Raw genomic sequence first — 23,455 nt, forward strand, 5'->3', positions numbered from 1 at the left:
CCAGCCTGGCGAGGGAGCGAGGCTCCATCTCAGAAAAAAAAAAAAAAAAAAAAAAAAGAAGGGTCAAAGAGAAGAGACGGCAATCACATCTGTGGCCCTAGCCCTCAGGACTGACATACATGTGGCTGACGAGATTGGGAAAAACCCAAGGCTGATCCAAGTGATCCTGTGTAAACTTAAGAAAGGAGAATTTGGATATCTCAGAAAAGCCAAAATCTGGGCGATCACACCATCCCTTGGCTGGACAAAAAACTCTTTAATATAAGCGAGATAGGCCAAGGGAGAAAGAATATCAGGTCTTACCACGGTTTCTATGAAATATCCCTTTTTTTTTTTTTTTGCCTCTGAATTCATGCATATCATGTCATCTGTTAGTTTCTAGTAAATTCAATAACACTGATATCTTTCCTCTACTGAGCAGCCACCTTGACCCAGACTCTATGCTAGGCACTGCACATAAATTAATTGTTCTTCCTTAGCATGCTATCAGCAGCAGTAGACTGATTTCATGATGAAGAGACAGGCTCACAGACTAATTAAGTAACTTTTCCACATCAAGCAGTTAAGAAGTTGTAGAACTGGAATTTGAACACGGGCCTTCCTGAATCCAAAACTCAGATTGTTTTTTGAATCACTGGGAAAGATCTCTTTCCATCCTCAACCACACATTAAATAATTATCATTGAGGCTTATACATCAGTTTCTTATTAATTTGGTTATCATATGTCAGCCCTCTGATCATCTCTGTGAGCACTGACAAAGTCAAATTTGTGGGTCTACACAGCGAAGGACCCACCCCTGGGAGGCCCTGCCTAGACGTTCAAGCCACTGCAAAGCTGGCAACACTTCTGTCTCTCTTGCCTGAATTGCTGGAATGGCCTCCTAACTGGCCTCTCTGCATCTGCCCTCCTCTCAACACTCTATCCACACTACAGCAGCCAACATGATTAAGCTACAATGTTTCCCTCCACGTGGCTTCCGGTGCCTGGTGGGTCACTGATTTTCAACACGCCTTTTGTGTGGGAGGATGTACACGCCCACCCTGCTGGACTGAGGTGTGGCTGAGACTTGCTCTAGCCAGACACGTGAGCCGAAGGGATGTGTGGCCCTGCCGGGCAGAAGAGGGTGCTCACCCATGCTCCAGGAAGAGGCTGCTCCACCGGGACCCATGACTCACAGGTAACGAGCGGGAAGTAAATCGAAAATGCTTAAGGCCACTGGAACTATGGAGGTATTTTAAACTGCAGCATGGCCAGCCTGTCCTCACTGATGTGCTGTCACCCCAGGTAAAAGCTACAGAAGGGCCAGCAGGGCTGCCCTGCCCTATATATATATATATATATATGTATATACATATACACACACGTATATATAGTCACCCATGGGACCAGCCTGCTTTCCCCTCCCAGGAACCTCCCCCTCCAACGGGTAAGCTGTTCTTAAATCTAATCTGTCAAGTTCCCTTTGCCCTCCCTGGGGTCCTCTCCTGCTGGCCCTTCAGACATGCTCCAGCCACACTTGCTAGTTCCGCTGCCTGGAATGCTCTCCCCCATGGTATCCCTACGTTGTCACACAAATGTCATCTTCTCACCAAGACCTTTATGCAAAGACCAGCTTCTCAGCCAGGCCCTCCCCGACCACCACACTTAAAACTGCAACTCCCTGCCATGCTTTGAATGTGTCCCCCAAAAGCTCAGATGTGGGGAACTTAATCACCATTGTAGCATTATGTTAAGAGGTGGGGCCTTCAAGAGGTAGTTAGGCCATGAGGACTCTGCCTCCTGAATGGATTGGTGCAGTTAACACGGAAGTGGGTTGGTTATCCAGGGACTGGGTTCCTGACTTTTAAAAAGTAGGTTGGCCTGGGCATGGTGGCTCACGCCTGTGATCCTAGCACTTTGGGAGGCCGAGGCAGGCAGATCACTTGAGGTCAGGAGTTTGAGACTAGCCTAGCCAACATGGCGAAACCCTATCTCTACTAAAAATACAAAAATTTAGCCGGGCGTGGTGGCATGCACCTGTATTCCCAGCTACTTGGGAGGCTGAGGCAGGAGAATTGTTTGAACTGGGGAGGTGGAGGTTGCAGTGAGCTGAGATTGCGCCACTGCACTCCAGCCTGGACGACAAGGCGAGACCGTGTCTCAGAAAAAAAAAAAGAAAATAGTTTGGCCTGAGTTCTCTCTCTCTCTCTCTCTCTCTCTCTCTCTCTCTCTCTCTCTCCCCCCCCCCCAACTCTTGCTATGTTAAGACACAGCAAGGAGGCTCTCACCAGATGCAGCTTCTCAATCTTCAGCTTCTCAGCTTCCAAAACCATGAGCCAAATACGCTTCTATTTTTTATAAATTACCCAGTCTCTGGTATTATAGCAGCAGAAAATGGACTAAGATACCCCTCAAGACTCCCTCCTGCCTTCTTGCTTTTTTTTCACTGTAGCATTTCACACCACCTTGATCAACTTTTCTCTTCTTGTTACTTTTGGTTTTTTAGTTCTACTATGTTCCACGGTGAATGCTAGCTCCCTAAGGGCAGGGCAGGGATTTGGTTTGGTCCTTCTGGAATTACATGCAAAACTGTGTGGGTTATTTTTCTCATGAAAGAGTCCACAGCTATTCTTGAATTCTTAAGCAGGCAAACAAGGGAAGGGATCATGGCCCCCATCCCTAGCCGCCATGACCTCCCACAATGCTCTCCAAATGCGGGAAAGGGAGTTCCCTGGGAGCTTTCATTTATGCCTTTGTCATTTAGAAGAAAACCTTGGGGGTTAAAGACAGAGAAGAAAAGGAATTCACATTTCCTGAATGTTTCAGTGCATCAGACATTAAGTATGCCAGACTCTGTGCGTATTTCATTGAATTTAATGGGACAATAATCCCGTGAGAATGCCTGTCAGTGTCCCTATTTTACAGAGGAAGGAATTGAGGCTCAGGGAGGTAAAAGAATTTGCCTAAGATTACTGTATTAAGCAAGTCTTTTTATTCTGAGGCTTTCACATCTCTGGGGGAGGGGTGGGGGGGACCTTGCTGACCCTGGAGGGACTGCCCCACCCAGGGTTAGCCAATTCTTAGTGAAAGTAAAAAACTCTTCTATGAGCATGCCTTTCACATGCAGACCAATCCATCCAGACCCACATCTCCCAACCATCTCCTGAATGGGCTCCCACCCTCCCGGTCACTATCCACCTGCCCTCATCTCCCCAGGGCCAGGTACCAGACAACTAGAGACAGCCCTGAGGCCTGCAGAAATCAATCAGACTAGCCATCCGAAGCAGCCTCCCTGTCTTACCCGCTCCTTCCTGTGGAGACCACAACAGGAGCCTTTGCCCATAGCTCTCCCCTCTCCCCTCTGTCTCCTGACTCACTTGGGTGCTTCTCTGTGTGACCCTGCACTGTGGCATGACTTGTCCCCTCCTCTTGGGATCTGTGAGTATATTAAACTATCTTTTCTATGCTGGCTCCCTCTGATCTGTTGGTTCTGCCATACCTAAATAATAATAAAACCTATATTTTGAGACCGTTACAAAATTAAGCTGTTGGAGAGGGGATTCAAATCCAATACACCCAAGATGACTTTGATGTCCAAAGGCTCAAATGCTGGGGAGTTACAAAGCTGAAAGCCCTTCTCAGCAGGCTCAAATCCAAGCTCCCATTCATGGGGCCCAGGGCTTCTGCGTCTGGGCCAGGCTCCTGGTCCCATGTTCAAGATCTAGCGACAATAATTTGCTTCCTGTGACAGGAGGGCAAAGTGGTTCTGAGGGTGTGCTCCAGAGCCAGGTTAGCTGCCACCACCTTCCTGCCACATGAGGCTGGATACCATCCCCATTTCCTCATCTGCAAAAAGGCAATAACAATTGAGTGCCCCCTCATGAGGGTACTGTAAGGATCAAAGGTCAAGTGGCTATGAAAGGGCTTAGCTCAGTGCCTAGCACAGAGCAATGTACACCACCAACATACAGGTGGGTGCCAAGAGAGACACATAGCCCACATACATATGCCATGTTTATCCTTGCTCATGGCATTCCCTCTACCTAGAATGATTTTCCTGATCTTTGCCTGGCCAACTCCTGCTCATCCTCCAAGCTCAGCCCAGGCATCGCCTCCTGCTGGGGACCTCCTCTGAGCCCCCCAGGATGCATTGATTCTCACCTCCATAATCTCAACAGCATGCTGTGCATTTCTCCCCCATATCAGTTTTTTATTTTATTTTACTTTACTATTACTTTTTTTTTTTTTTTTTTTTTTGAGACGGAGTCTCTGCCGCCCGGGCTGGAGTGCAGTGGCTGGATCTCAGCTCACTGCAAGCTCCGCCTCCCAGGTTCATGCCATTCTCCTGCCTCAGCCTCCCGAGTAGCTGGGACTACAGGCGCCCGCCACCTCGCCCGGCTAGTTTTTTGTATTTTTTAGTAGAGACGGGGTTTCACTGTGTTAGCCAGGATGGTCTTGATCTCCTGACCTCGTGATCCGCCCGTCTCGGCCTCCCAAAGTGCTGGGATTACAGGCTTGAGCCACTGCGCCCGGCCTTACTATTCCTTTTTAAAGATAGAGTCTTCCTCTGTCCCCAAGACTGGAGTGCAGTGGTGTGATCGTGGCTCACTGTAACCATGAACTCCTGGTCTCAAGCAATCCTCCCACCTCAGCCTCCTGAGTAGCTGTGACTACAGGTATGCACCACCACACCTGGCTTTTTGTTGTTGTTTGGGGAGATAGGGGGGCTCTTGCTCTGTTCCCCAGGCTGGTCTCGAACTTAAGCCTTAGTCTCCCAAAATGCTGGATTACAGGTGTGAGCCACCATGCTTGGCCAAGAGACTATTTCATAGTCACACTTTCTGTGCAGTCTCTCTCTCTCCCTTCCTTAACTGTGACTTCCCCGAGGATAGTGCTAACATTTATTCTTGATGATAGAAGCACTATCTTATCCATTCCTGTGACCTCCATGCCTGGCACAGAGTGGACACCCAACAAATGATTCCTTAGCTGACACCTACACAGACACACTTTCCCAATCAATGCCACAAATGCAAAATCCAGGTGGCGATGCTCTTGATGCCCTGACCACAGGATGCTGTGAACAGAACCCCCTTTTTCTGCTATCTGCCCTGGATTCTCTGAGGTCAGCAGGGCACAGTTCCTTCCATTGCTCAGTGAAATCGACCTTCCCCAATGTGATAGTTTCCTAGGGTTTCTGTAACAAATTACCACAAACTTAATGGCTGAGAAGAACACAAATGTTACTAGCACACAATTCTAGAGGTCAGAATCTGTAATGAATTTCACTGGTCCAAAACTCAGCTGTGAGCTGGGCTGTGCTCCTACTGGAGGCTCTGGGGGAGAATCTGTTTCCTTGCTTTTTCCAGCTTCTAGAGCTGCCTGCATTCCTTGGCTCATGGCCCCTTCCTCCATCTTCAAAACCTATGGCGTAGCATCCTCCGATCTCTCTTTTGGCTCCATTGTCACACTGCCTTCTGTCTCTCTGATCTCCTGGATCCTTCTTATGAGGGTTCCTGTGATTATACTGAGTCCACCTGGATAATCCAGAATATTCTTCCCATCTCAAAGTTCTTAATCACATCTGCAAAGTCCCTTGTGCATATAAAATGACATTTATAGGTTCTGGGGGTTAGGAGATAGACATCTTAGGGGGCCATGTTCAGTCTACAACACCCAGAATCACCCATTTAACAGTAATGCAATGGTTCTTAACCAGGGTGATTTTGGCCCCTAGGGGACATTTGTCAATGTCTGGAGACATTTTTGATGGTCATAACTCGGGGTGCAGGTGCTACTGGCATCTGGCAGGTAGAGGCCAGGGATGTTGCTAAATACTGCAATGCCCAGGAAAGCCCCTCACAACAAAGAATGACTTGGCCCCAAATATAATAGTGCTGAGGTTGAAACTGTGATAGGGTATGTCCTCAATGTTCTATATCAATTCAAAAACAAACAGTGAACTTGACTGTGTCTAATAACTGAAGATTTAGACCTTTCAAAGAATTCCCCCTGAGAAGTGGTGGGTATCCTAAGGGGCCCAGAGGTACAGCTGCAGGGACCTTGGGAAGGCCATGAAGACAGCATCTGTCCAGCTCCGACAAACAGTAGCTGACTGGTTCCTAAAGAACTTACAGTTTCTAAAGAAAGAGTCACCAGCGCAATCTTCAGCACTGGTCCCAAATTCATTTCTTCTATAGCTGCAGGAAAGCAGACATGTGAGAAACTACATTGTGGCTCTCCTGGACCCTGGGCTCTTCTGAGCAGCCTACTGGGGGCTGGCGGCCACTCTGGGAATATGGTGGACAACAGGGAGGTACCAGACCTCCCCTCAAGGAGTTTCAAGGTCAAACACCACGGTTTAAAGGGCCCAGGAGGAGGAACGCTAAATCCAGCCCCCTGCTTCACTTGTCTCTTCTTTTTAAGATTCTGTCAGGGATCTCAAAATACCATCTTCACAGCCAGCTGCATAAAGGCAAACTTTAGAGATTCTAGAACAAATGTCAGCCACCCAGCTGGCATGGCACAAGGCTCAAGGGTGCCTGGATCCTGGCTGGCCTGGAGCAAACTGTGGAGATGGCTGTCTGCTGTCCCTGGAGAGTGCCAGGAAATCCATTCTCATTGAGGAGCAACAGCTGACCAGGCACAATGCCCTGTTGCTCTCAGAAGCGGCTGTGTTTTGACAGAGGCAGTGAGATGCTCTGGAAAGGACATGGGTTCCGTACAAACAGAGCTGGCTCAGGTCCAGCCATGTAGACCTGGGCAAATGCACTGACTCTCCAAGCCTCAGTTCACTGTTTGGAAGCCGTGGGTAGAAACATGGATTCTGAGTATATATACATATAGAGAGAGGTTGTGTATGTGTGTGTATATATACAAACACACATATATATACACACATATATATATATAGAATATGTATATATATGTAGAGAGAGGGTGAGATTGTATATATACCTGTGTGTAGAGAGAGAGGGTTAGTGTATATGTGTGTGTGTGTGTGTATATATATATAGAGAGAGAATATGTATATAAACACAGAGTGTGAGATTGTATAAAATATGTCTATAGAGAGATGGACGGTAAGTATATATATATACACACACACATAGAGAGAGAGAATATGTATATACGTATATAGAGAGAGGGTGAGATTGTGTATATATATATGTAGAAAGATGGGGTGAGTATATATATATATAGAGAGAGAATATCTATATATATAGAGAGAGAGGGTGAGATTGTACATATATATGTAGAGAGAGAGAGGGTGAATATATATATATAGAGAGAATATATATCTATAAAGAAAGAAAGAGAGGGTGAGCATATATATACACATAGAGAGAGAAAGAGAGAGAGGGTATGTGTATATAGAGAGGGTGAGTGTATATATATATATATATATATATATATATAAAGAGTGATGTGTATATATAGAGACTATGTATGTATATATACGGAGGGTATGTGTACATATAGAAAGACAGGGTGTGTGTATATGTTTGTGTACATATAGAAAGTGTGTATATATAGAGAGAATATGTATATATAGAGGGAGGGTGAGATTGTATATATATACGTAGAGAGAGAGAGTGAGCATATACATATATATGGAGAAAGAGAGAGAATATATATATAGAGAGAAAGAGCACAAGAGAGGGTGAGTATGTATACACACACATATATACACACACGGAGAGAGGATACATATACATAGAGAGGGTAACTATATATATGTGTGTGTGTATATATATATATAGAGAGAGAGAGCACTAGAGAGAGGTGTATATATAGACAGTATATGTATATATAGAGAGGGTATGTGTATATATAGAGAGGGATGGTGTGTGTGTGTGTGTGTGTATACATATTATATGGCGAGAGAGGGTGTGCATGTGTATATGTATACAGAGAGGGTGTGTATATACATATATAAAGAGAGGGTGTGTGTATATATATATAGAGAGAGGGTGATTATATATAGAGAGAGGGTGAGCATATACATATGAGAGAGAGGATAGGTGAGTGTATACATATATATATAGAGAGAGAGAGAGACAGAGGGTGTGCATGTGTGTGTATATATATAGACAAGGTGAGCATATATGGAGAGGGTGTGTGTGTATGTGTATATATATATGTGTGTATATGTGTATATATATAGAGAAAGGGTGAGTATATATAGAGAGGGTGTGTATGTGTGCATACATATATATATAGAGAGAGGGCGAGTATATATAGAGAGAGAGAGAAAGAGAGAGGGTGTGTGTGTACATATAGAGAGAAAGAGTGTGTATTTATACATATAGAGAAGGCGAGTGTATCTATAGAGAGACGATGAATGTATATACATATATATATATAGAGAGAGAAGAGAAAGAGGGTGTGTATGCCTGTATATATATAGAGAGAGAGTATATATCTATATAGAGAGGGTGAGCATATCTATATATATATGTAGGGAGAGTATATATATAGAGGGTGTGTATGTATGTCACCTTTTCTGTGTATGTATGTGTGTGTGTATATATATATAGTTTCTGTATTCATACTCAATATATATTTGAAATTACATTGTTCATATACTTGTTCATTGCCTGCCTCCACTAAAACGTAAGCCCCAGGACAGAGATCTGTCTGCCTTGTTCATCTCTGTACCTGCAGAGCCTGGCCAGGGTCCCCAGCATCCTCTGTGAGGAGATTAGGCAGGTAGGGTTATTCTCAATTTATAAGGCAAAAATGAGGCTCACAGAGGTTAATCGTTGCCCTGCCCCTTAGCCAGGCACTCTGCCATGAGTGCCCTGGGAGACACAGCCTGCCAGGTGAAAGCACTTCACTCAGCCAAAGCCTTGGTAAGGGTGGAGGCCGTGTGCACCCCTCAGCTATCGCTGTTGGGCGCTTCCTTTCTGCCAAGAGCAAATGTCATCACTTCTGCTTCCTAACACCCCTCTGCGATAGAAGAGATCACTAGGGTTTACAAACACGATCACTGAAGCTCAGGGAGGGAGAGGGATCGGCCCTGGTGCACTCAGCCGTCAATGCAGAGCAGGTGTGCAAAACCAGGCCCCTTTGCCCCCATTAGGGGCTTCACGTGGTGTTCAAGGGAGGCACCTTTCCTCTCAGGTGAAAAGAAGTCTGTGGAGGTTCCTGATAAGCAGAGAAGGACCCAAAGTCCTTGGCGACTGCTGGTGAGGGCAAGCGGCGAGGAAAAGGATGGGGTCCCAGCAGCAGCACGAGGCAGGAGGACCTGCGACGGGGGCCCCACGATTGTGTTGAAGATAACAGGTTTGAGAAGCCAGCAGCACTCGCACCAGGGCCTGGCAGCCTGGGGTGCAAGAGGCCGGGAATGCAGTCAGGACTCTCCTTTGGTCAGGTCCAGGCCCAAACCTTGGCTCGGGATGGCCCTTGGGCAAATTCCAGACCCCTGGAACTCCTCTTGGTGTTCTGACCAACCTACACCTCAGACTGGTCCAGTATCGAATGGGTCTATGGGAGTACACTTCCCAGATGAAAAAGGTGAAGCTCAGAGAGTGCCCCCCTCCCCCAGCCCACCGCCGTAATCACCACCCGTAACCATGCTTTCCTGTCTTAGCAAGGCAGGGGGTGGGACAGCTCACAGGGAGTCACCCCGGTGTCCCTTCTGGAGCCTCTTCCTGAGTAGTGCATCCCCAGTAGTGAGAGGGACACAAACAAGAAGACAGTGTTCGTGAAACTCCTGGGCTTTTCTTGCTCAGATTCGTAAATAACGGGAAAGATCTGTTGGAGGTCATTTAGCCGCGGTCTTTCCTGCAGCTGGAAGCTCCCACGAGGTCTCGGGTTCTTGATGGCCTCTGACGTGAGTGTCTTATAATTAAGGACCGCTGCTGCCTACATGTTACTGTGACTCCCGCAACGCTCCTCTTCCTTAGGCCAGAGCTGAAATGGGCTTCAGGAGGCCCTTCTGTCTCCTGGCATGTTTCTGGGGCCCAGAGAAGATGAGAGTGGAGAGATCTGAGCAGTCTCTCTTGCAGCGTCCTGGCTCAGCTGACTTGTGAGGGGGGCTCCTTAACCCAGACTCCCCATGTGGGAAAGTGGGGGAAATCTCACAGAAGAGCAGCTCCCTGGGCAAGACCCTTGGGCAGGCCGGGCTTTGGAAGCAGAGGGTTCCCCGCTGGCCTCCTGGGGAGCCCCTGGTACCCATTACAGAGGTCCCCCTCCTCTCTCCCTCCTGGCTGCCCTCAGACACTGGGAGCTCTCCCTTTGCTCAAGGCCTTTGTCTGGGCCACTCCTCTTTCTCAGGACACTGTCCCCCAGGTGTCTGTCAGCCTGGCCGCCTCCCCTCCCACACAGCTCAGCCCCGCCCTCACCTCACTGGTGCCTTCCTGGTCTCCCTATTGAAGACCAATAGGGAGCTGCATACAGCTATTCACTGCACAGGGTTCTGCCTCCCTTCCCTTCTCTCTTCCCGGCTTTCTTGCTCTCCATGCACTCCATTTTCTAATAGAGAAAACATTTGCTTTGTTTATTGCCTGTCTCTCTACACGAAGCAGAAGCTCCACGAGGGCAGGGTTTTCTGTTTTGTTCATTGCTATATCTGTCCCCAGCTCCGGGAACCGTGCTAGGCACACGGTAGGTGGTTAGGGAAGTTATTGAATAAGAGAGTCAGTGGTCCACCTGCAGTAAATGCTGAGGCTTCTGAACTTGCCAGTGTCAGAGCTGCCCCCACGAAGCCACCTCGCTCACTTGCACTGGCTGAGGAAGCCTGCGCTCATGTCTCTCTGTTCCAGCATTTCATGTGCAAACATTTCCAAGTCCCCAGTTGCTGCTTCATCTGTATTCACTGTCATGAAACCCAGAGTTTGCCTTTCTCCTTTTTTTTTTTTTTTTTTTTTTTCTGCTGCTTTAAGAACCCTCCCTCTCGCCACTAGTTGGTAGGGCGACCTCAGTACAGGGCCTCAGAACGGCATGCAGGTTCAAGCCAGAGTGGTGCAGTGCGAGTGTTTAAGTCTCTGTTTAAAATTCTTGCAAACTCCGTTTAACAGGGTAATGGTTTAATGTATTGTTTAACAAGAAGCCATTTGGAGCTAGAGCAGGACTTGCTATAGACGCCAAGCAGATTCCAAATGGCATCTCCTCAAAACGAGAAGAGAAACATAAAGTTAGAGAAAGGCTGTCCCTGGGGGAAGTGGGAGAGGCCAAGTCCGTGTTCTGGTGGGAGGAGGCAGGCAGGTCTGCTCTGCGTCTCTCTCCACCTCAGCTGTGGGTGAAGATGCAAATCAGCCGGGGAAAGGGGTCAACAGGGAGTTGGGCATCTTTCCCTTGATTTAACTGCTCAGGGCCAAGGCACAGCAATGCCACGAGCACCCAGAAGTGGAGCTCGTGTGCTGGCAGAGGTATGCGCTGCCAGGTCTGAAAGCCCAGTGTTCCTTGGAGATGGCCAACCCCAAGATTGGCACCAATAGCCATGGAGAAGGAGGGGCTGTGCTCAATTTGGGGTCCACAGACAGCGTGGAGCACTGGCAAGTGGCCAGGACATGGGAACTCCCTGCAACTCTGGATCAGGTGATTCATTATGTAATGTTGTTTGATGTAGTGGATTGGTTGTTTTGGGAACAAATTCTACTTCTCATTCCTAAGGAAATGGAATGGAAAATTCATGACTCTGGTGCTGAGCTCAGATCCAATACATTCACCTCACACAACCAAATCACCACCCCTTTCTGGGTGGCAGCTTCACCCTATTTTAACCAAGATCCCAAAGTTTGAAGTAATCACCTTTTGTGTCCTTGATTTAGAGAGGGTGACAGCTAATGTCCCATATGAACAGAACTGGAAAGAGACAAGAAAGTATTTTCATATAAGAAAAAAAGAAATCTCCCACAAAGAGAGACGTGGATGTCGTTCACTGTGGGGACAGGAAAGAGAGGAGGCCATTCAACTGATCAACTGATCCAACTGATCCAACAACTGATCCAACCGCTAAGAGTCGGGCCCCTCGGCCCTCCCTCCACCTGGGGACAGAAGCAGGCTTTACCCATAGAAGGGACACTTGGTCAGGGAGACAGAGCAGTGGAGCTGATGCTTCCTGTGGGATGCTTTTCATCCTCATCAGGGAAAAAAAGAAGGAAGTGCTTGCCAGGCTGGAGCCAAAAAGAAAGGCACAGACATTTCTGCTTAACGGGAGCAGAGAAAAGCAAATCGTCCTTCTGAGTTGTTTGGACACAGTCAGTCCAAGCTCTCGCTGGAAATAGAGGTGAATGTGAAGCTCAAACACAGGCCTCTGGAAGGGCTTTTGATATAAAAGGAGCCTGCAAGTAAAGCTGAGAAAGAAGAAAACTAGCAAGGAAGTTAGCACTGAAGAGACACAAAGCAAGATCCCTAATTTTATCTTAGAGCTCCAGGTTTGTTTAAAGGAAAACCAGTGTTTATATGCAGGGTTTACAATTTTCTCATGCTTCCCTGTCTTAGCAAAGATGCTTTTCTTTGGTACAAATTTGGTACTGGTGTCTGTGGTTATGGACGTCTAGGTGGGGAGCAGGGAACCCTCTGGGAGAGGCATGGCATTTGGACGACGTCTTCTAAGTGTTGTGTGACCTGCTCAACGGCAGGCCCAGGGTGGCAAGAAGTACAGGAGGCTTTTCTAATTATCCTCCTTGCTGTGTGACCTGGGCAGCTTCCTTCCCTCTCTCTGCTTTGGCCTCCCTGTGTTAAACGGGGAGGGGGCTGGATGGCCTGATGGGCAGCATCCACTCCCAGGAGCTCCTGCCAAGCGCTGCACGGTGGAGTGGGACCGCGCGACTTTACGCAACATGTCAAGGTCTGCTTTTGATTGTCTCCGAGAGAATTCCTTGCTCTAGGAAGAAGTGTGTTCCCGATGTGTGTCCCCTGAGCAGTAATGGCCTACGTGGCACCAGCTGGCCACGTTCTGGGGTAGAGGTCACTCTAGGTTCCAGCCCCAGCACAAGCCTGATCCCACCTGGGGATGCCCAGTCTTGCCCCCGCTGAGTTAGAGTTTGAGGGGCACACAATGGCTCAGAGGATATCTGAGGCACCCGGGGTTTCCTCTGAGGGTTCCTGAGGTGCCCTGATTTTTCAGGGCCAGAGAGATCTAAGGAGACCGAAGAGACCTGCACCATATTGGAAATGTAGGACACTGGGTTTTCACCGTGAACCTCTCACTAACTGAGTCCATCACCTTGGACTAGTCCCTTGATCTCTCTGGGCTTCAACTTCCTCATCTGTAAAAGAAAAGGGTTGAACTACACATTTTCTCAAATCCTTGTTTCCAGCACAAAGATTCTGTGCTTTTATGTGTGGGGAGCCAGGTAGACAGGCAGCCTTAGAAGATGCTAGAATCTTGTTATCTATCAATAATCTCAGGGTCTTCCAATGTTTGGGGGCCTAAATGATAACAGTATCATCCCACATCCATCTCCTTCTCCAGAGCCACCCATCCTGTCCTAAAGTCTTTGTCTAGATAAGCTCTTTTGACCTCTGGGTCAGGATAGAAATGATCTCCAAGGAAAGGCCAGGCAAAGGGCGGTGAGCCCATATGTGTCTTTCTCACTAGCAGGGTCCTGGGGAGCTGCAGGGTCCTTGTCCCAGACCCATCCCCTTGCTTCCTGGCCAGGCCAAGCTTAGCTCCATAGTAGGGCAGTGAGGCTTCCCCCTGAGTGCTTGGAAGAGGCTCACCTAAGAGGCTCTGGAAGACTAAGAACATTTGCAAAAAGCCAATCGTGGGCAGAGACTTTGGGAGCAAGAGGCAGAAACATCGCCTTCTGACCATGTCAGTGTGATGGCATCTGGGGCACACATACATGTGTATGCTGGAGCTGACATGCCCAGCTTGGCCACGGCACATGCCACCCTCCGCTCCATCCCGGCAGCAGTGGCCGGTTCCCACAGAATCCACACCAATCTATCTGTCTCCTCCAGACTCAGCCACAGCCGTCCTTGCCTATGGGCACAGGCTTTAGAGCAGGACTCCCTAGGTAGAGATCCCAGCTCTACCACTTCCAAGCTTGAGGCATTGTGCATGGTACCTAGCCTCTCTGCACCTCCATTTCAATGTCTGTAAAATGGGAATAAAGTGTCCACTTCAGAGGGCGGCTGTGGGACTTTAACTGGTTCCTTAATCCATGTAGCCTCCCCAGACTAGTCTCTGGCACACGGTTGAGCTCCCCTAAAATCTTAATGAGCATTTTTGACATCATCATTTTCATTGTTCTCCTCATCACCACTGCCGTCCCACACTCGCTGCAGTACACCCTGTGCCCTGGGCACCAGATGCTCTCAGTCTGCCCTCTCCATGCTCTTGCAGGCCTCCATTCCTTGGTATCTGTGGTCCCACTGTCCAGAAAAGCCCCCCAATGTTCTTCAAGTGAGCTCTTACTCATCCAGCAAGAACCAAATCAAATGTTACCCCCTCTGTCAGGCCCCCAGAAACAGTTACTCCCTCTTCCATGCTCCCGAGGAACCTGCGTGTGCATCTGTTACAAAATTTAAGATGCGGAGTGCCAGACCATAAGCTCCTGAAGGGCAGGCGTCTTCGCAAACCTGTCCCCAGCAGGTCTGGTCTGTGGTAGGTGGTGCTGTGATGATGGGGAAGTGGCCATTAGAGCCCTCTAAGGGGAGGACTCCTCAGCAGGAGTGTGGCCAAAAAGGTCGCCCCAGGCCTTGTGGAGGAAAGGGAGGTTCCCCACGCCTGGCGCCTGCCAGTGTTCATACAGAGCCACCGGAGAATTTCCAAAGGAGGGAGGAGGACAGAGCCATCACTTTTCATCCATTCCCCAACCCCTGCTTCCCCATAGATCTTCCTTCCAACACACCCAGTGAGAAACCACCCTTTCTATTACCACCCCCAGTGGCCCTATTGCATCGTGTTGGCTCGTGCTCCAGAAGACCTCAAATCTGTCCATTGCATCCTTCCCCAAACACTCTCCATCCCAAAACCTCACACCTGGCCCACCACGGCCTCCAACAGGTGCTCCTAGCTCAGCCCTTGCTTCCCTCCCTGTGCAACAGAAAAGGGACCTTCTTCAAAAGCAAGGCTGGCCGTGTGCTTTTCCTCTGCAGCCCCTCCCACTACCCTTGGAATAAATCTAAGCTCCTGGGGTCCCCCAGGCCCTTCCCAATTGGGGCCCTGCCTTTCTCTCCATCCTCTCTCACCCCAACTGCCAAGCTCCAGTCATGCTGGGTCCTTTCACTTTTTGGAACAAGTCAGGCTTTCCTTCTCTCAGGGCCTTTGTGCAAGCTCCTCCCATTGCCCAGAAGGCTGTCTCTGCTCTTCCCAAGTTGGTTCCTGCTCATCATTTGTACTCAGCATAACTGGCAGCTCTCTGGAGGGGCTTTTTCTGACCCCCTGCCTAAAGTAGTCTTTCTCCAACCCAACCCAATTGTCTGCTTCAATACACTTACCACCAAGTGTTGTCTAATTGTTTTTGTGCCGTGTCCCCCGACAGAATGGGAAATTCATGACAGTATGGATCATGCCTGTTATGCTCCCCATTGTTCCTCCACACATAGCATGGCTCCTGGATAACACATCTTTGTTGAGTGGCAGAGTGTATCATGTAGCCAGAATATGCCAGGTGACGCACTGTGGAGGTGGATGTGGAGCTCATTAGACCTTCGCAACAACCCAAAAAGTACTTGTTATTCCTAATTTACAGATTAGGAAACTCAGGAAATTAACTTGCCCGGTGCCATAAGGTCAATACATGGCAGAGCTGAATCTGCATGCAGCCCTGTCTGACTTTTCATACTGTACTGAACTGCTTTTCCAACCCTGTCACAATCCAGAACAGGAACAGAGCCTCAGCAGACACAAGACTCACCACCGGCATAATGTGACATGTCAGAATTATGTGTTCCCATCATTTCTTTGTTACTCTGTTTACTTAAACTTTCAAGACATCAGACTTAAGGAAGACCCTGCAGAAATGTCCAAATGACTCCAGCATAATAATTGTATGATATATTACTATTATTTCCCTTGAGTCTGTATTTATGGGGAAACTGGATATAAGTGTGTCTTGCAGGCTGAATATTGTTCTCTTAGCCCAGTGATTAGAGAGAAACAGATGGTGGAGAGATGGCAAGGGAGGGATAGACTGGCATTGGCAAATCCATGTAAAACTCACCCATTAAAGTGGTAGTCATAGCGATCTTTCCAACCATCTACTAGCCCTAATGGTACACAGTGGACAGGAGTCATTAGAAAGCCCACCAAAGCAAGGTCAGTGAGCCACAGGTCTCACCAGCAAAGACTGAAGGCTAATTCAGAAGGCACATCTACAATAAAAGCACCACTACCACCACCAAGAAAATAGCCAGACATCCTACAAGGCGCTTGACATTTGTCATGTTTCATGCTCATAACAACTCTCTATGATAGGTAATAGCATTATCACCATTTTATAAATGAGAAAAATGAGGAACAGACATGCTCAGTAACTTGCCTAATGTCAAACAGCTGTCAAGTAACCCCAACCTTCCATGCTGGGGAGTCACCCCAACTTTCCACGCTGCAACCCTCCAGGCACCCATGTGACTGGGAGAGGCCATGCCATCAGCAGGTCTGTTCCAAGTCCACAAATTTTCTCTCCCCTCTTCCAATTTCTGATGATTAAACTGATTTACTTTAAAGCTTGTACACTTCCTGCAGCTTAAACAGATGGGAATGGCATCTACTAGCATAACAAAATTGTCTGGTGATGAGGACTCAACTCTAGAAGTTAAGTAAGAGAGAAATGCCAAGCCCCTTACAGGCAGCCCGTGCTCAGTGATGTCTAGTGTCCTTCCTTCCTATAAACCCAGCTAATGCTATAGCCTCCTCCTTGGCTTACAGATCCACAACCCAGTGGCAAGGATGGCTACTGGCCTTTGTTTAGTCCAACAGGTCCCAAATATATTTAACCACGAAGGGTTGTATTGAGAAACACCCATTCCACATTCCAAACAAACTTGGTGAAATGCTCACCTGTCCTCCCAGCTTCCAGCACAAAAACAGGGGATTGCAGGGAGGAGGAGCCAGGAGGGGCTTCCCTGGGGTGAAGGCCCAAGAGCAGCATGACACTGGGTCACTCCTGGCTCCTTTTCCAAGGGGTCTGCTCTTGGCAGCATGCCCAAGTGGCTCCTGGCTTTGCACAGACCCTGGTACCAATGGGCTGTCACATGAGAGGACATTTAGGAAGCAACATCCACTGCCCCTTGGGAATCCCCACGGGCTTCAGCCCAGCCCTTTCTGTTTATAATCTGAGAAACTATTAAAGAAAGGACAGGCATAACAAGGAGGCTGGGACACAGATGATCCAGAAGGCCAGAAAGGGAGAGAAATCTCCGTAGGACCTGGAGTATGCCAGCCCATAAACTCCTGAAGTTTGGCGTCTTTGCAAACCCATCCCCAGCAGGTCTGGCCCATGGTGGGTGGTATCATGATGATGGGGAGGTGGCTGTCAGAGCCCTATAAAAGGATGACTCCACCTGGCCCTGGAAGTAATAAACACAGCCCCTTACGTGCCCGTGGAGTTTGCAAGTTTACAAAGTGCTCTCGTGCATTATATCATTGCATCCCCACTGAAAATTAGGTATTATTCTTCTTCCTTCCAGTATACCAAAGAGAAAATGGGATTGTGAAAAGACAAAGGTCCAAAATCATAAGAGGGTATAAGTAGCGACCAGGTCCCTGGATTTAAAATGCCCCATCGGGAGCCCACCTGTGCCCCACCCTGCTACCTGCCCTATCTGTTTGGGGTGTCAAGATCTGGCCAAAGGTTGGAAGAGGAAAAGATGAGAGGAGGCATAACTTGGCAGCCCTGGTGGTACAGAGTGGGGAAGATTTGAAACGGAAACAGCAAAAGGCAGTTTAAATAAGCAGAGTCTGCTGTGGTTTGAAGGTGTCCCCTCCAAAGTTCAGATGTTGCCAGTGTGACAGGATTAGGAGGTGGGACTTTTGAGAGGTGATCAGGCCATAAGGACTCCTGTCTTGTGAATGGGATTGAGGGCCTTATAAAAGAGGCTTCATACAGCATGCAGCTAGCTTGTCCTTCTGCCCTCTGCCATGTAAGAACACAGTGTTCTTCCCTTCCAGGGAATGCAGCCCTCATTAGGCAGCTGAACCTGCAGGCACCTTGATTTTGGACTTCCCAGCCTCCAGAACTGGGAGAAAATAAATCTCTGCTCTTTATAAATTGTTCACTTTCAGACATTTTGTTATAGCAGCACAAACAGGCTAATCTGGAGCCTCAGACAGCAGCTGAGTTGGTTTTGAGAAACAGAAAGACTCAGATGGGACAGAGAGGTGTCCCTCTCCAGTGCCAGCAAATCTGCCCATGAGATCATTGTTACCCTGGGCTGCAGGGCAGCAGCCCTGGGATCTGAGGGCAGGTTGGATATGGAGGCCTCATCAGGGAACGGGCATTGCCCTGCCAGTCAGCAGCTCATCCTGGCACCAGGAGCTGCTACCCAGGGTCAGCGCTCACTTCCACAGAGCTCCTTTATGGTTAGGTTTGTAGAGCAAGAATGCATATTTCAAAGACATCCCTATGATGCTGGTCTTGCTCCAGAATCAGTCATCACATGAGTCTCTTGGTGCTGAGAACAAACAACGTTGTTCAAATTGCTGCATGTCCACGTTCACACAATGGGTTTTCTCAGAGATCCTGTGAGGCAGGGACTCCCATGGCCACAGCTGTGGGCAGCCAATCACACCAGTTCATTGCCAAGTATACAGCCTGGGTCCTCGGGCATCCTGAAGTTGGAGCATCAGCAAGGTTTCCCTGTGTTCCCAAGCTCTTCTCAGTGCCCAGGAGATAGTGTGTGTGCATGTGAGTGTGTCCAAGAAAGAAGGGAGGGACCGGATGAACGGTCAGCCCTGCCATCCTCCACGTGGCTTCCTGCTTAGCTTCTTCATGTCCCAGCTGGAGCCGGACATCGAGTTGGCTCCTTCCAGCTCTCCTGTCCAGGCCTCGGTTGCTGGTCCTGTAGGCACTGGCTGGGCTGTCACTCCAAGAAGCTGGAGTCCCTGGGCCACCGGAGGCCTCTTCCTGACAGTGAGGACTGCAGATGCCGAAGGGCAGATGTTGGCTGGTGTCACCCAACTGGCAGCACCTGCTGAAGATCCCCAAACTCCTCCTGCTTCTGTGGGTGCCCAGAAGACAGAGGCTGTGGCTGCCTGGAGCATGCAGCTCATGCTTCCTGAAGCCTTGTCAAAGGGCGGAACTGGGCCCTCAGCTCAGTGTGGGTTTCAGGCTTGGCTTCCCCTGTGTCCAGTCCAGGGGTCACATGGCCCCTTTTCCTTGCTTCTGTGATGGACCAGCAGGACTGCAGTCAGCACTTGGTGGGATGGACAGATACCCTGGGGCCCCTTTTTCCACCAGGCAGCCTCCATTGAGGGCTGTTCTTGTTCAGTAGATGGGACATGAGGCTTCACCTGAGCTGAGTTCATACAGGACAGGCAAGCCTGTCAGCAGCACAGCTGGGTTCATAACCAGGTCCCCAGGCTTTGAATGCCACCAGCAAGCTACCAGCCTGAACAGCTCAGTCTTCCACTGGCTTTTGAAGATTAAATCCCCTTTTTGCATAAGCACCTAAGGGGATTGGAGCCTACAGAGGGCCAGCTTGGAAAACGTAAGGAGGCACATCTGCTCAGAGAAAGGCCTGGGGCGGCGTGGCTGTTCTTGCCAGACTGTGTTGCTGAGGAGGTCCGCGTGGGTGTCCATGAAGGTGGTGACACAGAGGGCCTGCTGGGGCACCAAGAGGACCTGCGGGCTCTGGAGGTGAGAACCTAAGAGACCAGGAGGTCCTGCTGGCCAGGGAGAGCTGGGGTACGGACAGCAGACCCCTCCCCACGGCTGCCTGGCTACCCAGATTGCACATGCTCACTGAGCGCTCTGCTGTCAGGAACCTCTGGACTGAGTCTCTTCAGCAACTTCTTGCCTTGATAAACTCAGTACCTCCCAGGACAGTTCGTGCATGGCTCCATGGACTGTCTCTCACCCACTGAATGGATAACCGTCTCCCTGCAACTTCTACCCTTTGGGATGATCCTTCTTGCCCATGACATCCCTTCAAATGTCACCCCATGTGTTGCCGCTTCCAGCACCCTCCTCCTCCTGGGCCCTCTCCCCTGCTGGAACTTGAGCAGAGTTACTTAAGCTGCTTTACAAATGGGGCTTACACATGAGCTTGGTTCGAAGCAAGAGCACCACAGTTTAAGGGTCTGAAACCGTTAGTGCTGCCCAATATGACGGCCCCTTGTGGTCCCGCGCTATCTCTGGCCTGCGGCTCCCCGTCCCATAGACGTGCAAATGCCTGGCTTGGGTCAGCACCCAAGAACAGGGGCCACTGCCCCTGATGGGGAAACCCAGAGCCCTCTACCCTGCTGCGTCCTGGCTGGCTCTGCTCTGCTCACATTAACGAAGCGGCCTGGAGGTGCCAAGCCAGCCCACATACATTCAGGACATGTCTGTGCCGCTCTTGAGTGTGGTGTGGGGCCCATCAGCACTGCACTGGGGGCCGGGCGTCCTGGGAACTCAGGGCAGGATGGGCAATGCCCACAGAGCGTGCCAGGCACACAGTGTGTGGGGGGCGCCCGTGGTCCCCAGGTGGAGGGCATGCCGGGGTGGCAGGGCGCGGCCGGCGGGCACTCACAGGGCAGGGTCTCGGCGCTGTTCTTCTGGATCATGATGCAGAGCTGTAGCACCAGTTGGGGCGCGCTCTCCAGGAAGGTCTCCAGGAGGCGCAGCATGTTGACGTCTGCATATTCATACATCATAGCCCAGTAGAAGCGTCGCTGGTGTTCCTTCCGCCGCTGGCTCTGAATCCCCAGGTACATGGTGCGGATATACCTGCCCGGAGAGATGGGGAGAACACAGAGAGCATGGGTGGGTGCGGGGGCTCCAGAGGACCCTTGCCATCCCCCTAAAACGAAGAGACCCAGCATTCCCCGCCTCCTGCCCCGACCCTGTGCTCTGAAGTTCCCAGAGGCTTGGACGGGGCTCTGGGGGTCTCCCGGCAAAAGGACATGATGCTGAGGCATGGGGGAGGGGAAGGGCAGGTCAGGAAAGGATTTGACCCCTCATGGGCTCCTAAGCAAGTCCTCCTCCTCCTGGTCTCCATTTGCTCATCCGGAAGATGAGACTGTGGGGCACGATGCCCTCCCAGGGCCTGCAGGTGGGCATCTCAGCTGAGCCCCGGGACAGGGGTGGGCTTTCTCAGGTTCAGGACCCGGGGAGGAAACAGTCCAGCAGGGTCGTCACCTCTGTTGTTCTGGAGCAGGAAAGGCAGGGAAGGGGGTGAACATTTGTGAAGCTCCTACTACGTGCCATTCGCTGGCTGACCATGCCCAGGTGGTAAGTAGGAGGGTATAGTTCTCACATGTGACAGACAGGAAATAGTGCGGGCTCAGAAAGGTCACCCCCACCCTGTTGCTGGATAGTGGAACAAGTAGGAATCACACCCAGGCCACTGGACACCCTCTCTGGACATCAGGAGGACCCAGGGCCTGCCATGGAGTCTCCGTCTCAGGAGGGCCCAGGACACAGGTGCAGATCCACGGCCCGCCCTCTTGGGACCACGCCCAGGCTCTGTGTGGGAGGGCCGAGGGGCCAAGGAAGCAGGTAGGGGGAAGAGCAAGGCTCACAGGTCAAGCAGGCCTGGACTCACCACTTGCTAAGTTGGGGACCTTGAACTAGTTACTCCAGCTCTGTGTCCTTGTCGCTCATATTTCATATGGGGACAGAATGAGAGCATCGCAGCGTACATGGGAAGATTAGGGAGATGATATGCACAGTGGGCATCCCCCCAGGTCGTATGATAACCCCAGCCTCATTTTCACCAGAACTCTCTGGAACTGTGTCTCCAAGGCAAGAGAAGGACTTAAGGCACCATCCAAACTCGGCCAACAAGCTCCAAGTCTGGTCCAGGGGTGAGGGTATGGACAGGGCTCACCCAGAAGCAAGGGCCAGAGTGCATAGCTCTGTAGGCCCAGTCAGGATCAAAAACAGGAACCATAAACTGGGTGCCACCAGCAGTGGGAGAGAACCGCACGCCTGTCCTTGACCGTCCTGTGGGATGGATGTTCTAGGACCCGCTACTGTGCCCTCTGAAATGCCGAGCCTGACTTGTAAAGATTCAGTGCATGGCTGATGCCCTATCCAGGCCCAGCTGGCCTTGGGTATTACCAAGAACCCACTCAGGGCTGCTGGATGGTCCGTTTTGTCACTGCCACACTGCCAGCCAGCTCCCAGCCACTGCCCCTCTTGCCTGGAGGGATGCAGGAGTCTCCTCACTGGTTCTCCACTGTCTACTCTTACCCCTGAACAACCCATTCTTCAAACCGCTACTAAGCCACAAGGGTGACCTCAAACACACATGCCGGCTGCAGTAAGCCCTGCTCGCCATCTGATGAGGGGTGCCTGGCTTCTCTCTAGATTCCTAAGGGCCTTTGGGGGCCTGGATCCTGAAGGGACCCAGCCAGGGAAGCTGCAATGGACACCTCATTTCTCTCCAGACCTACCCTCTGAGGTGAGCAGAGGCACACCCTTACTGAGAACCAGAGGCTGGCATTGCAGTGATGGCCCCATCAGGGAGGGACCTGGGAGGAAAGTCAGAGCACCAGAACCCCCGGGCCAGGTCCTTCTAGGTATACAGTCCTTGGGGTCCCTGGCCCACCTTGCGGGTTGGGTCTGGTTATCACCATTCAACACATGGGGAAACTGAGGCTCTAGCATGAAATAAAGCACCAAATTCTGGTTCTGTTCCAGGTTCTTCCACCTGCTGACTGTGGCATTTCCACAGGGCGTTGCCTTGCTCTGGGCCCCTGCCTGTGAGTTCACAAAATCAGGAAACCAGGGAAGAGGCTCAGGAAGAGGAACGGGGAGGTTGCACCTGGTCTCAGAGCTCACAGTCACTAAGAGAGGCGAAGGGAGAGACCCAGAGAGATAAAGGCAGAGACATAGAGATAGACAGTGAGACACACACAGAGAGACAGAGAGAGAAGTAGGAGGGAGCTGAAGGAGAAAGCAAAGGTAAGGGGAGCAGTGTCAAATTTGGGGACCTGAAGGAGAAGACTGCCTGGAGGAGGTGATGGCAGAAAGAAATGTGTGCAGGGAGGTTACTGGAAGCAGATGTCATCATCGGTATTTTGGGAGGGGCTGAGGGTGAGCCCCTGATGGAGGGTGATAGAAGGGTCAGGCTGATCAACCATGATGGCAGTGCAGGGAGGCAGGGCATCAGGGGACACGGATGCTCCAGCTGAGGCACTGAGGCAGGGCTGCGCGCCCAGAGCTTTGGCACACCCGTGTCCAGGAGAGCCGTGTGCCGAGTGGAGCCTCAGTGCGGTGGGTCCCCCAGATCAGAGCTGCTCCCTGTGACCCAAACCCGGCTCTCTCAACAGGTGGCACCTGCAGCACACAAGCCATGAGCCATAGATCACTCCAGGCCCCAGACCACAAACCTAATGGTCTCAGGGGTACACTCACACTACAGAC

At 50.3% G+C, this 23,455-nt stretch overlaps 1 protein-coding gene across 1 annotated transcript in view; it reads right to left on the reverse strand.

Moving 5' to 3' along the window:
* Positions 1–23,455, reverse strand: part of LOC105491173 (XK related 6) — a 315,309-nt gene that overhangs the window by 26,084 nt on the left and 265,770 nt on the right. Inside the window, exon 2 of the mRNA XM_011757335.3 lies at positions 20,616–20,812. Coding sequence (XP_011755637.1) covers positions 20,616–20,812 — 197 coding nt within the window. The remainder of the gene's footprint in view (positions 1–20,615; positions 20,813–23,455) is intronic.

This window comes from Macaca nemestrina, chromosome 8 (genome assembly GCF_043159975.1).
Source record: "Macaca nemestrina isolate mMacNem1 chromosome 8, mMacNem.hap1, whole genome shotgun sequence".
Taxonomy (NCBI): domain Eukaryota; kingdom Metazoa; phylum Chordata; class Mammalia; order Primates; family Cercopithecidae; genus Macaca; species Macaca nemestrina.